This window comes from Rutidosis leptorrhynchoides, chromosome 2 (assembly GCF_046630445.1).
Source record: "Rutidosis leptorrhynchoides isolate AG116_Rl617_1_P2 chromosome 2, CSIRO_AGI_Rlap_v1, whole genome shotgun sequence".
Lineage (NCBI taxonomy): Eukaryota > Viridiplantae > Streptophyta > Magnoliopsida > Asterales > Asteraceae > Rutidosis > Rutidosis leptorrhynchoides.
This window is the reverse complement of record NC_092334.1, coordinates 72,353,695-72,363,995: the sequence shown is the minus strand read 5'-3', so window position 1 is coordinate 72,363,995 and position 10,301 is coordinate 72,353,695. Positions and strand designations below refer to the sequence as shown.

Below are 10,301 nucleotides of genomic sequence, written 5' to 3'. Positions count from 1 at the left end.
AAGGCGTACACAAAAAAGAGTAAAACAAATACACCCGGGCCTAGACCCATTTCAATGGACCTTATCCGTATCCGTGGCCCATGGGATACACTCCTCTTTTTGGAAACACAATTCGGGTCACCACAAACCCATTATCATTTTCTAGCTTTCATTGCTCCAATTTTCAGTTGTTATTTCTTTCCAACCTCTTCAATTGCACCTATATTTTCTCTCGTCCATTCAAAGAATCTAGAATTTCAACAAAATATACCTCCATTTTCCAAATCAAATAAAAAGTCTTTCTTGTTTTTATTCTCACATTTCTCGAATTCTTGAACTTCCAAACAAACCCTACATTTCAAGATTCCTGAAACAATACAAACCCTTTTGTTTTTTTTTCTACTTTCTTGGCCTAAATTTTGTGAATTACCAAGTGGGTATTCATAAAGATTTGACCTTTTGTGAAAAAAGTCAAATATTTGATGTGGGTCAGAATTGATTAGTGTGTTAATTGGATGTTGGCGCTGATTTTAGGTCCAGAATAATGGGTTTTGAAGAAAAGAAAGGAGAAAAAAGTGTGAATGATGAAAGTGGTGATGAAAAAGAAAACCATGGTAATATAAAAAGAGTTGATAGCGAGTCTTCTTTGTATGAAACAGGAGATGAAGGTGAAGATGCAGAATGTAATAAAATTGAATTGGGTCCTCAATTTACCCTTAAAGAACAATTTGAAAAAGATAAGGTACAATCCTAGTATCAATATTATTTGTTAACTTATCTCAATGTACCCTATTTTTATTTGATAATATGATCAATATTACGTTACACCTGTTTGTGAATTTTAGGATGATGAGAGCTTGAGAAAGTGGAAGGAACAGCTTCTTGGAAATGTTGATATTAACAATGTTGGAGGTATTATTAAAATAATAATAATAATTTTGCTGAATTTAGTATGATTGTTTGTATATGTTAAAATGTCCTGAATACATGTACTAGAATGTGCCCAAAATAAACATTTATTGCCATTTAGTCTAATGGAGTTGATATAATTGATAAATAAATAAATGAATGCTGCCAAAATAATGCTATTGATTAACCCATGTTTACTTTTACATTAGCTTTAGTCATGTTGACTCTTTGTTTAATCGTTTTTCTCTGAGCATGTTGCTCTGTTTGTTTTTAGGGCTCTAATGCCATGTACTGTATTTGCCAAGTTCCCTTCATTGTTTTAATGAAGGGTTTCATTAATAGAATTCTCCTTTTCGCCTTAAAAAAAAAAAAATAATGCTATTGATTAGTTAGGGGGGAAATGGTAAATCCTATTGTGACCATTCGAATAAGGAAGGGTATTCCTTTTCGGTGTCGATTGCGTAGGGGACAAATGAACTCGTGACGAAATGGGTCAAAACATATTGAGTGGTCAGGTTAACCATTAACCTGCAAACACTTTTTCTTCAATTGCATAAATAACTACTACACATATATGGTTTCATTAATATAATTACATGATTGTGTTATCAAAGCAATTTAGGAGGTTGTAAGCATTTTATTACAATGTGTTTAATTCGTTCATTCTTTAGTTAACTTTTTTCATTTTATCAGTTTGATCCATATGAAATAAAGATATAACTCTTTTTATAGAGGCCACATGTTCAACCTTTTGAATTCATTTGCGATAAATCACTATTATGACTGAAACTATGGTCAATTTTTGCTTTTAGAGTCACTAGAACCAGAAGTAAAGATCCTTAGCCTTTCAATCGTGTCTCCTGGGCGATCTGATATTGTTCTACCCATACCCGAAAATGGAAAACCTGAAGGCCGTTGGTTTACTTTAAAAGAAGGGTGTCATTACAGTCTCAAGTTCTCGTTTCAAGTCAGTCATAACATCGTTGCAGGCCTCAAGTACACCAACAACGTCTGGAAAACTGGTGTCAAAGGTAAGCTTTTCACGCGCACTAACACTCTTTAAAACATATATGGGCGGTAAAGTTGGTCGGTTGGGTGACAAGTCAAATGGTTCCGTGTCTAAACGGGTCATTGTTACATGGGTCGCGTCAGGCTAGGTTGGCATGAATAACTTTCTGCAGAAAAACAAATTATGAACATTCAGTGTATTAAATATACTGGTAATAAGTTGATAAAAATAGCTATGTAGTTGCAATAATGATTAAACCTTTTTTTTTTTTTTTTTTTTTTGTTCTTTTGGCATCTTTTGACTCTAGGTTGCAAAAACTGCTATGGGGAGTAATCAGATGTTGACCAAGTTTGACTTTGACCGGTTTTTCGAGTAGTCCCGAGTTTTGGGCGAGTAATCCCTGTTGACCGAAGATTGACCAAGTACTCAGCCCGAACTTTTTAACCAAGTGCAGTTCTTTTTTTTTTTTTGAAAGGCCAAAAAAATTTATTAATTAAAAAGAGAACAGAGGGTAGCATGTGAGAACCATGCTAAGAACAGAAACTTACAAGCAGACCTACAGCAGGAAACTAAACAAAACAGGAACTAAATACAAATATTCTTCCTACGAAAACGTATTTAGCCGTGATCATCGAATACACTCGGATTTACAATCCATTCACTCCAAAGTAAATGCTTTCTCGACCTTTTTGAGATCCACTCGAACGCTTTTATTTGAATTTCATTTAGAGCCTTCGGACCATTACTCTTATTCCTTTGGAATAATGTTAGATTTCGATTACGCCATATAACATACCCACACACCCATTCGATTGCTTGCCATAATGATGACGTTTGATTAGGGTGAGCTGGATCAATAACACCCTGGAAAAGATCTTCTAGTCGCAAATATGTTGGCCTTTTGATGTTCCACCAACGAAAAACACGACGCCAGAGGTCTTTAGCGAATGGACAATGAATTAAAATATGTTCCACCGTTTCTATGTCGCCATCACAAACTGGACATCGAACCGAGTCAAGGTCTATTCCCCTTTTATCAAGTTCAACTCTCACTGGAATCCTTTGTTGTTTAATTCGCCAAATAAGAATTCCAATTTTTTGAGGAAGGATCGGTAGCCGAATTGTTTCAGGACATGCGGTTTCTGAATGTAACAGCTTGGTATCAACTAACTTAGCTAGCGCATATGTAGAGAATTCTCCATTTGGTCGAAGGTTCCATGACCATCTATCTTTTGACCCGATCACAAAGGAGAAGCTGTTTAACAGCCCACATAGCTCGTTTAACTCATTTAGAGTTCTACCTGTTGGCTCTCTCACCCACATCCACGAAACATTGACATCCGTACCTGTTTTTGAGAATCTATCTTGAAGCAGCGATTTTTTTTCACTTTCCAAATTGTATAACCTGGGAAACTTTTCTTTGAGGATTAATCCATTCAGCCATCGATCAGTCCAGAAAAAAGTAGCGTCACCTTTGCATATTACCTTGACAAAAGAGCTTACAAAAGGGATGTTAAGATTATTAATATGTAGGCCAACCTTCAGAATGTTTCTCCAAGTCATACCCCAGCCCGAATTAGAACATGAGATTTGTGAATTTAAGCCCCCATCCCGACCATAAATACTTGAGATTACTTTGACCCAAAACGCATTTTTTTCATTAAGGAAACGCCACCACCATTTTCCCAATAAAGCTAGATTTTTAGCTTTAAGGGACCCAATATTTAATCCCCCGCCCTCGTATGGAAGTAAAATGGTATCCCATTTAACCCATGATATTTTTGAGTTATCGCCCGTCCCGCCCCAAAAGAATTTACGACGCAAACCTTCGAGCTTGTTGACGACGCACGCAGGAGCACGGAATAGGGAGAAGGCGTATAACGGGAGACTACATAGGACCGATTTTATGAGAGTTAAACGACCCCCAAATGACATCGTTTTTGCTTTCCAATCACCCAACCTTAAGTTGATTTTTTCAATAAACGGTTCCCAATCACGAGCGTTATTCATTTTCTTTCCAATAGGAAGACCGAGGTACAAAAAAGGTAGGCAACCTGCTTGGCAGCCGTAAGCATTGGCTAATTCAGCCACCATATTATTTCGGGCACCAATTCCAAATAAGGAGCTCTTTGACAGATTTACTTTCAAGCCCGAGAATATTTCAAAGCATTTTAGGACTTTTAGTATGTTACGAACGTTTCTTTTGCTCCATTCTCCGAATAGTATGGTGTCGTCGGCATATTGGAGGTGGGATACAATAACTTTGTCTTTCCCGACTTCTATTCCTTTGATGAGGTTGTTTTGCAAGGCTTGCTTAATAAACATGTTTAAACCTTCCGCCACGATAATGAATAAAAATGGAGAGAGAGGATCACCTTGTCTTACTCCTTTTTGCAACGTGAATTCGTCGGTGGGAGAACCATTCACTAAAATTGAGACCGAAGCCGACTCAAGGCATGCATGGATCCATCTAATCCATTTTTTCCCAAACCCCATTCTTTCCATTACTTTAAAAAGAAATTTCCAATCAATACTATCAAAGGCTTTCGCAAAATCGACTTTGAAGATCAAACACTTTTTCTTTTGCCTCTTTATCTCATCTAACATCTCATTAGCCACTAAAATGCCATCCAGAATGTAGCGACCTTTCATAAATGCACTTTGTTCCACCCCGATCACCTTGTGAATGATTTTTTGAAGTCGTCTTGATAGCATTTTTGAGATCACTTTGTAATAACTACCAATTAGGCTAATTGGCCGATAATCGTTGAGGCTATATGGATCATTCTTCTTTGGGATTAGAGTGAAGAAACTAGCGTTACAACCCTTGGATATCACTTCTTTACTCTAAAACCATTCGATTGCATTCTTCAAGTCATCCTTGATTAGCCAAAAGAATTTTTTAAAGAAGCTTAGATTAAACCCATCCGGACCCGGAGCCTTCGAAGAGTCACATTCTTTTATGGCATCCCATATCTCATTTTCTGAAAATGGTGATTCTAGCATCATGACATCGTCGTGGCTGATTTTTTCGAAGCTCAAAGAGTCAAGAGACCCATAATCCGGACGGGAATTATTTGTAGCTTCAAACTGTTTTTTGTTGAAGTTGAATACTTCCTTTTTTATATTTTTGGGAGATTCGTCCCACACACCATTTATATGAAGCCCCCTGATATTTGTTTTGTTGGTTTTCCTCCGGATAGAAGCATGGAAAAAAGCAGTATTGTCATCTCCTTCGGCTGCCCATTTAAGCCTTGATTTTTGTTTTAACATTTCAGATTTTTCGTTTTCTTTTTGCAACCAATTAACCCTTGCATTCAGCCATGTACTTCTTTCAGTATCAGATATTGTTCCATTATCGGCCTTTAATTCAAGAGCTTCTACAGTTTTCTGCCAGGAATCAATCTCTTTGTCTAAAGCTCCATACTTTGTTTTGCTCCACATCCTGAGAGCTTCTTTCACGTGCTTTAGTCTGTCTTTAAATGTGCAGTCAGCTTTAGGATTTGAAACATGTTGTTGCCATGCATCAATAATGATCTTCTCCACCTCTAAAGAATCTAACCACACATCGAAAAGTTTAAAAGGCTTGGGCCCAAAATCTATGTTTGCATCACGAAGTAGAATTGGGCAGTGATCAGACCTATTCCGATCTAAAGCAATGATTGAAACATCACCCCACGTATCAAGGAATTTATCGTTAACCAGGAACCGATCCAACTTACTAAACTTTTGCCCATTATCACTTATTCTTGTGAATCGCTTACCTAACAAAGGAATATCGATCAACATGTTATCTGAGATGAACTCATTGAACCAAGCAGCCCTTCTATCATTGTAGCGACAATTCTGTCTCTCTTCGAGAGTACGAACTTCATTAAAATCACCTCCAATAACCCATTCGACGTCGGAGTAAGACAATATCGATTCAAGAGATTCCCAGAACTTCCTTTTTTCTCTATCCTTGTGTGGCCCGTAAACGTTTATCACTACTGTCTCCGCATGTTTTCCAACCCATTTACCTTTTATTGCAATGAAGCTATCTTTCTCAACTGCATCGTTTACATCAAAAATATTTGGGTTCCAAATTGTAAGCATACCGCCAGATTTTCCAATTTTTGGTTTCTGGACGTATTTGAAGTTTTTCGACCCCCAAATTAATTCCACCCATCTGTCATCCACGATGTTACACTTTGATTCTTGAACAAGGACAATATCAGGAGATTCTTTTATCATTATTTTTTTGAAATACCCTATCTTACTTTCCTTTCGATTTTCGCCTGCGAAACCACGAATGTTAAATGACATGATCTTCATTGATAAATATGAGGAAACGAGGTAGATGCGTTTCTTATTGGGAGATTTCCTCCCAATGAACGCCCAACTTTGCACCGAATTCCTTTAGACCGATGCTGCTACTGGATAAGGAAGGTTCGTTCTTTGAATTTCTTTTTTCTCTGTTGGAGTTTGTGCAGGATTTTTGTTTGGGTTCTTTTGTTGTCATTCTTGCTATGCTTTTGAATTGCAAGATTCGTGATCTTGTTTTTAGGGGAGGCTTTTTGGATGTTTGCTTTTCTATTGAGGTTGTTTGGCTGTTTTGGCTACCGAATTTCTTTGAGGGGTTAGGTTGTTCGATTTGAATCAATTTGGACTTGGATTTGGCGAGGATAGGTTCGGTATTAGCTTTCATGGAAAAAGTTTGTGTGGGTGCTTGCTCGATGGGGTGATCTGTAGTAGGGTTTATTATTGGTTGAGGTTGTGTGAATTGGGGTTTAATGTTTATGGGTTTAGAATTGAAGATTGGTTGTGAGAAGTTGTTTAGAAGATTTATTTTCCTGATTGGGGTGATTGGGCTGTTATGTATCACATTTGGGATTGGGGTATCGGGAACATTGGTGTTAGACAGGTTTGGTGACTGATCGAGGTTTGGTGACTGGGAAATGGTTGGACTGTTGTTGTTTTCATGGTTTGATCTTTTGGATGGATTGGATTTGTTTTGTGATTGGGTTTGGGTATTGCTTTTTTTGTTTTGTTGGGCTGGGGGTGAAATTTTTGGTGGACTGGGGTAGTTTTGTGAATGGGCTGGGGACAGGTTTATAGGTTGATTAAAGTTGTTTTGGGCCTGGGTAGGAGTTGGTTTTTTTGAAACGAATTGTTGGGCTTGGGATTTAAAGATAACAGGATCAGTAGACACTATATGTTCCGTATTAGGACTAGCCGTTGGGTTTTCTGGGATTACCTGGGGGTTTGATACATGGGTTCCACAGCGTGCATGACTCTTTGATTTTTGATACTTTCTAGTAGACTTTTCTTCGTAATTGGGACCATTATCGCCGACATCATTATTACAACTGTCTTTTTTGAAATAATCACTCGTATCCATGCATTTTGACCCTTGGTCTTCCACCTTCCTTTCCTTCACCGTTGACGGAATTGTCTCCGGTGATGATTCATTGTCAGAATGAACATCATCTTCATCATCTTCAAGTAATGGCCCCCAGTCTGACCCGATATCATCTTCGCCAAAATCAAACTCAAAGACATCCCTCAATTCTTCTGATGCCCTAATATAGGCTATTGTGTCATCAATCTTGATCATGATGGTTTCTTGGATTGGGTTTGGGGTTATAATTTTGACTAGGACTTGTGCCGCAACGAGGTTTTGGTTTGAATCATCCATGTTACAATTTTTGGTGTCTAGCACTCTTCCCCACCATCCTGCTATACGTTTGAAATTGTTTTCATTCCAGCACGAAATTGGGACCCCATAGATGTTAATCCATGCTAAACGTCCAGGAAGAGTTGCCTTTTTATCCCATCGTTTTAGATTTTGGACCCATCTTTTTAAGTTATGACTTTCTGAATCAAGGATGTTTGTGACAGTGATTTCAGAATCGAATATGAACATAACTTGTAGACCTCCGATGTATTTTAAGGAAAAATTGTTGAGTCCTTCTTCTTCACAAAGCTCTTGAATTTGCTCAAGAATCTCAAAATTTTCAACATCTCCGATCAGTGTTCTTGTTGTGATTATTTCCATGATTGTGTGATCTATTTCTATTTTAACCATTCTTTCATCGGAGTTTGGGGGGTTTTGTTTCGGTTGATTAATGTTTTGGTTATTGCTGGGAGGGTTTCTGTTCAGGTTAGTGGTGTTTGGTTGTTTAGGAGTGGTAGGAGGTGGATTTGTGTGTGGGTGATTGTTTTTTTGGACGTAATGGGTATGTTTATATTGGTTTGATTTGTGTTGATAATGTGGTGTTTGGTGGTTCTGTTTAGGTGGGATATGGGTTGGTTGTTTGGATTTATATGGGTGGTTGAAAGGCGATGTCCGTGGTTTATGATGATAGTATGTGTTTGGCCTGGAATGAGGTTGAGGGTGGTGAAAGATTCTTGTGTGATCTGAGGCGACATCGTTGTATTTTCTTCCGTCATTGTAAGAGTTGTAGGGAATGTTTGTGAAGGGTATTTTTGTTTTATTTAGGGATGGGAAATCTCGATGGTCACGATGATCCCCTTTAGATCTGCCAGTATCCATATTCACTTTTCTTTCATGTTTTTCATTAATGGCCTTGAAGAATCTCAGTTGTGAATCTTCAATCTGCATGTTACATAGTCTTGCTGCGAAAGAGTCTGGATTTGAAACACCTTCATACCTTACGAACCCGTATCTTTGGCCGTTTCTGAGATTGCCTTTTGCCATGTAAATGTCGTTCAGTTTCCCAAATTTTTTAAAAAATCTCCACAGGTCCTCCACGCTCCATTTGGGAGGGTAATTGAAGAACAGAAAAGAAATCACTTTGTTGCCGTTAACTCTCTCTGAAGATCTGTAGTCAAAACCGTTATTTCCTCCATATGCCGCCGCCGTACTCCTTGTGCCGCCGCCGTAACCCGCCCTGAGAACTCTCTCTCTCATTATAAAAAACTCAAGAATAAGACAACTAATTTGAAACGAAAGGAGTGTTGTTTTTGTTCAGTGGTACTAAACTCGATACCAGTGAACAAATGTTTTTTCAATAACCAAGTGCAGTTCTGCAACCCTGTTTCGACCAGTTTTCAAAGCTAAACGTTTTACGTGTTTGACTCATTAGAGACCAAACATCCAAACGTAACCTGAATTGACCCGTTCGAATGTAAACGAGTCAAGATTGCCACTTCTAGCCTCTAGTGGCATGAGTTGGACTTGTAGCCCATGTGACAATTATTTGGACTTTAATGTTTGCAGTGGATAACACAAAAGAGATGCTTGGAACCTTTAGTCCACAGCCCGAACCGTACACATATGAGATGCCTGAGGACACAACGCCTTCAGGCTATTTCGCACGAGGCTCCTACTCTGCTAAAACAAAGGTAATTCGAATTTTAGCTTAAATACTACAGTATATATGTTCAAATACTTGTGAAGACAATGATATTTAAATTGTTAATTTTGCAGTTTGTTGATGATGACAACAAGTGCTACTTGGAGATCAGCTATTCCTTTGACATCCGAAAAGATTGGGCCACCGCTGAATAAACAAAAGTCAAAAGGTTTATTCATAGAAAAACTTTTAAATAACCTTAATCGAAGGTTTTTTATTTGTTAGTATGATATGTAGGTAAATTCAATTGTAGTGTTGATATAAGTTTTGATTGAAAGACTTTTTTCTTTTCTTTTTATATCGTGCTTGTGTTGATCATAAATAAAGAGGGAGATGAGAGGGTTAAATAATCCTAATTATCTCTGTTCAAAATTTATTTGAAAATCCGTCCTTGCTGTTCTCCCTTTCTTTATGTTAATTTGTAGTGTTGGTTCTGCTTTTGAGCTTTTTTCAATGTTTACCATGCTATTAGGCCTTAGCTAGATTTATTGGTCTAGTTTGGTTGAGTTATTCGTTGGGTTTGGTTACTCTAAAATTTTATCTTGCACCCATCATCTGTTTTAGTCTAGAAACAGTCAATTGATGATTATGAATACAAACAAATCAATGGTGTATGAAGATAACAATAAAAAAGAGGAGTACTTAGGTTTCGGTTCAAGCAATATAATGACATTGCATATTTTCAAGAGAACATATCCTTTAATTTCTGGGCTTCACGTAGGTCTAAAATGCCAGTGATGATATTAGGCCTCAACTTATCATGTTATTTTCTGTTTTTAGCAATGAGACTTTTTTTCGTTACCGTACTTATTATAAACGTACTCATATTACTTTAATTAAACAGTACAAATCTAAAACTACGATGAATCTTTATAGCTGTAAATCCTAACTTTTCCATATTATTTATTATTTATGTACTACAATTTAAAAACTATAAGTTCCTTGGCTAGAATGTTGTGGTAGAAAAACTTACAAGTGTTCTCTCAAAAGTATTTACCAATAAATAAATTTAACTTAAATTGTTCATTTTTCCTTTTCTTTAGATT

At 37.3% G+C, this 10,301-nt stretch overlaps 1 protein-coding gene across 1 annotated transcript; it reads left to right on the top strand.

The window, feature by feature from the left end:
- Nucleotides 1–234: 234 nt before the first annotated feature.
- On the top strand, nucleotides 235–9,591 carry LOC139891005 (rho GDP-dissociation inhibitor 1-like). Its single transcript, XM_071873937.1, has 5 exons — nucleotides 235–721; nucleotides 825–891; nucleotides 1,701–1,919; nucleotides 9,120–9,244; nucleotides 9,330–9,591. The coding sequence occupies exons 1-5, from the start codon at nucleotides 524–526 to the stop codon at nucleotides 9,408–9,410; spliced, it is 690 nt and encodes a 229-aa protein (XP_071730038.1). The 5' UTR covers nucleotides 235–523; the 3' UTR covers nucleotides 9,411–9,591.
- The last annotated feature ends 710 nt before the right edge of the window (nucleotides 9,592–10,301 follow it).

Bases quoted from the DNA above. Each gene is read 5' to 3' on its own strand.
- LOC139891005 (XM_071873937.1), top strand. From the start codon at position 524: ATGGGTTTTGAAGAAAAGAAAGGAGAAAAAAGTGTGAATGATGAAAGT. The intron at 722-824 runs GTACAATCCTAG...TGTGAATTTTAG, and splicing joins AACAATTTGAAAAAGATAAG to GATGATGAGAGCTTGAGAAA. The intron at 1,920-9,119 runs GTAAGCTTTTCA...TAATGTTTGCAG, and splicing joins CTGGAAAACTGGTGTCAAAG to TGGATAACACAAAAGAGATG.